Source organism: Salmo salar, chromosome 04, assembly GCF_965601325.2.
Source record: "Salmo salar chromosome 04, fSalSal1, whole genome shotgun sequence".
NCBI classification, from domain to species: Eukaryota; Metazoa; Chordata; class Actinopteri; order Salmoniformes; family Salmonidae; genus Salmo; species Salmo salar.
In genome coordinates, this window is record NC_138294.1 from 5,570,001 (window position 1) to 5,572,500 (window position 2,500).

At 51.9% G+C, this 2,500-nt stretch overlaps 1 protein-coding gene across 3 annotated transcripts in view; it reads right to left on the reverse strand.

Moving 5' to 3' along the window:
• Positions 1-2,500, reverse strand: part of ugt8 (UDP glycosyltransferase 8) — a 95,423-nt gene that overhangs the window by 1,998 nt on the left and 90,925 nt on the right. For all 3 annotated transcript variants that reach the window (XR_014392042.1, XM_082974035.1, XM_082974034.1), the window contains one exon: positions 1-2,500. This exon is cut by the window's left edge; it is cut by the window's right edge and continues 273 nt beyond it. Coding sequence is in view for 2 of the 3 variants with exons in the window: in XM_082974035.1 (XP_082830161.1) it covers positions 2,380-2,500 (121 nt within the window). In the remaining variant the exon portion in view is untranslated.

The window sequence follows — 2,500 nt, forward strand, 5'->3', positions numbered from 1 at the left end:
AATGGCCCCCTATTCTCTATATTAAAATATAGATCTGCCTCTATAATGGCCCCCTATTCTCTATGTTAAAATATAGATCTGCCTCTATAATGGGCCACTATTCTCTATGTTAAAAAATATAGATCTGCCTCTATAATGGCCCCCTATTCTCTATGTTAAAATATAGATCTGCCTTCTCTATGTTAAAATATAGATCTGCCTCTCTAATGGCCCCCTATTCTCTATGTTAAAATATTAGGGACATTCTAGAGGGAATGAGGGAAGGAATAGGGGGCCATTAGGGACAGTCTAGAGGGAATGGGGGTTTGGGGCCATTAGGGACAGTCTAGAGGGAATGAGGGAAGGAATAGGGGGCCATTAGGGACAGTCTAGAGGGAATGGGGGTTTGGGGCCATTAGGGACAGTCTAGAGGGAATGAGGGGTTTGGGGCCATTAGGGACAGTCTAGAGGGAATGAGGGTTTGGGGCCATTAGGGACAGTCTAGAGGGAATGAGGGAAGGAATAGGGGGCCATTAGGGACAGTCTAGAGGGAATGGGGGTTTGGGGCCATTAGGGACAGTCTAGAGGGAATGAGGGAAGGAATAGGGGGCCATTATGGACAGTCTAGAGGGAATGAGGGAAGGAATAGGGGCCCATTAGGGACAGTCTAGAGGGGATGAAGGTTTGGGGCCATTAGGGACAGTCTAGAGGGGATGAGGGTTTGGGGCCATTAGGGACAGTCTAGAGGGAATGAGGGAAGGAATAGGGGGCCATTAGGGACAGTCTAGAGGGAATGAGGGTTTGGGGCCATTAGGGAAAGTCTAGAGGGAATGAGGGAAGGAATAGTGGGCCATTGGGGACAGTCTAGAGGGAATGAGGGAAGGAATAGGGGGCCATTAGGGACAGTCTAGAGGGAATGAGGGTGTGGGGGCCATTAGGGACAGTCTAGAGGGAATGAGGGTTTGGGGCCATTAGGGACAGTCTAGAGGGAATGAGGGAAGGAATAGTGGGCCATTAGGGACAGTCTAGAGGGAATGAGGGTTTTGGGCCATTAGGGACAGTCTAGAGGGAAAGAGGGTTTGGGGCCATTAGGGACAGTCTAGAGGGAATGAGGGAAGGAATAGGGGGCCATTAGGGACAGTCTAGAGGGAATGAGGGAAGCAGACAGACAGACAGACAGACAGACAGACAGACAGACAGACAGACAGACAGACAGACAGACAGACAGACAGACAGACAGACAGACAGACAGACAGACAGACAGACAGACAGACAGACAGACAGACAGACAGACAGACAGACAGACAGACAGACCTTATGTCTAAATATACTTCATATCTAACTAACATTACATCTGGTATCATTCCAACCCTGTTCGGATGTACTGTAGACTGCAGTTTAACTGCATGAGTGAAATTAAATAAATACAAATATATAGTCTGATTAAAGAATAGCTTAGCGTGTATGTTGTTGTTATATATAATAAATACATGTCTTGTTTATCCACAGTCGCTTGGTGAGCAGTGCTTCTCCTTCAGTAACTCACACAGTTTAACATAGTTGGTTTTGTTCAGAGACTCTCTTCTTCATCATTCCATTCCAGAGAAGAGAGGAGGAGAGGGGAGGGGGGAGATAGAAGAGAGAGGAGGAGAGGAGAGAGAGAGGGGGAGAAAGAGAGAGAGAGAGAGGAGAGGAGGAAAGAGAGGAGGAGAGAGGAGAGAGGGAGGAGAGAGAGGGAGGAGAGGAGGAAGGAGAGGAGAGAGGGGGGGAGAGGGAGGAGAGGAGGGGAGAGAGAGAGGGAGGAGAGGAGAGAGGGGAGAGAGAGAGGGAGGAGAGGAGAGAGTGGGGGAGAGAGAGGGGGAGAGAGGAGTAGAGAGGGGGGAGAGAGAGGAGAGGGGGGATAGAGAGAGGGAGGGAGGAGAGGAGGAGAGAGGGGGGAGAGAGAGGAGAGGGGGGATAGAGAGAGGGAGGGAGGAGAGGAGGAGAGAGGGGGGAGAGAGAGGAGAGGGGGGAGAGAGAGGGGAGAGAAGGGAGAGAGGGGGGAGAGAGAGGAGAGGGGGAGAGAGAGGAGAGGGGGGAGAGAGAGGGGAGAGAAGGGAGAGAGGGGGGAGAGAGAGGGAGGGAGGAGAGGAGGAGAGAGGGGGGAGAGAGAGGAGAGGGGGAGAGAGAGGAGAGGGGGGAGAGAGAGGGGAGAGAGGGGAGAGACTGTTGGACTTTCCAGCTCCTTGGTTGTTGTTGTAAGCATTGGTTGTGAACCCTCCGTCCCAGACATCTCATCCCCGTCTGTCTGCAGTCTCCCAGAACGAGGACTGTCCTCCCCTAAACCCTAAAACCTCCTTCCTCTCTGAACTCCGACCCCAGAACAGAGTCCAGAAGGGCGTCTTTCTCCGCCCCCCCTTTTCACTTCATCTTCTTGTCGTTCTTCACCGGCGATCCGTTACGTTTGTGCTTCCCGTTAGCGACCGCTCCGTTGCTATGGCAATGTCCGTTTGCCTTGTCGTCGCCGCCGTCGCCGTGGGTA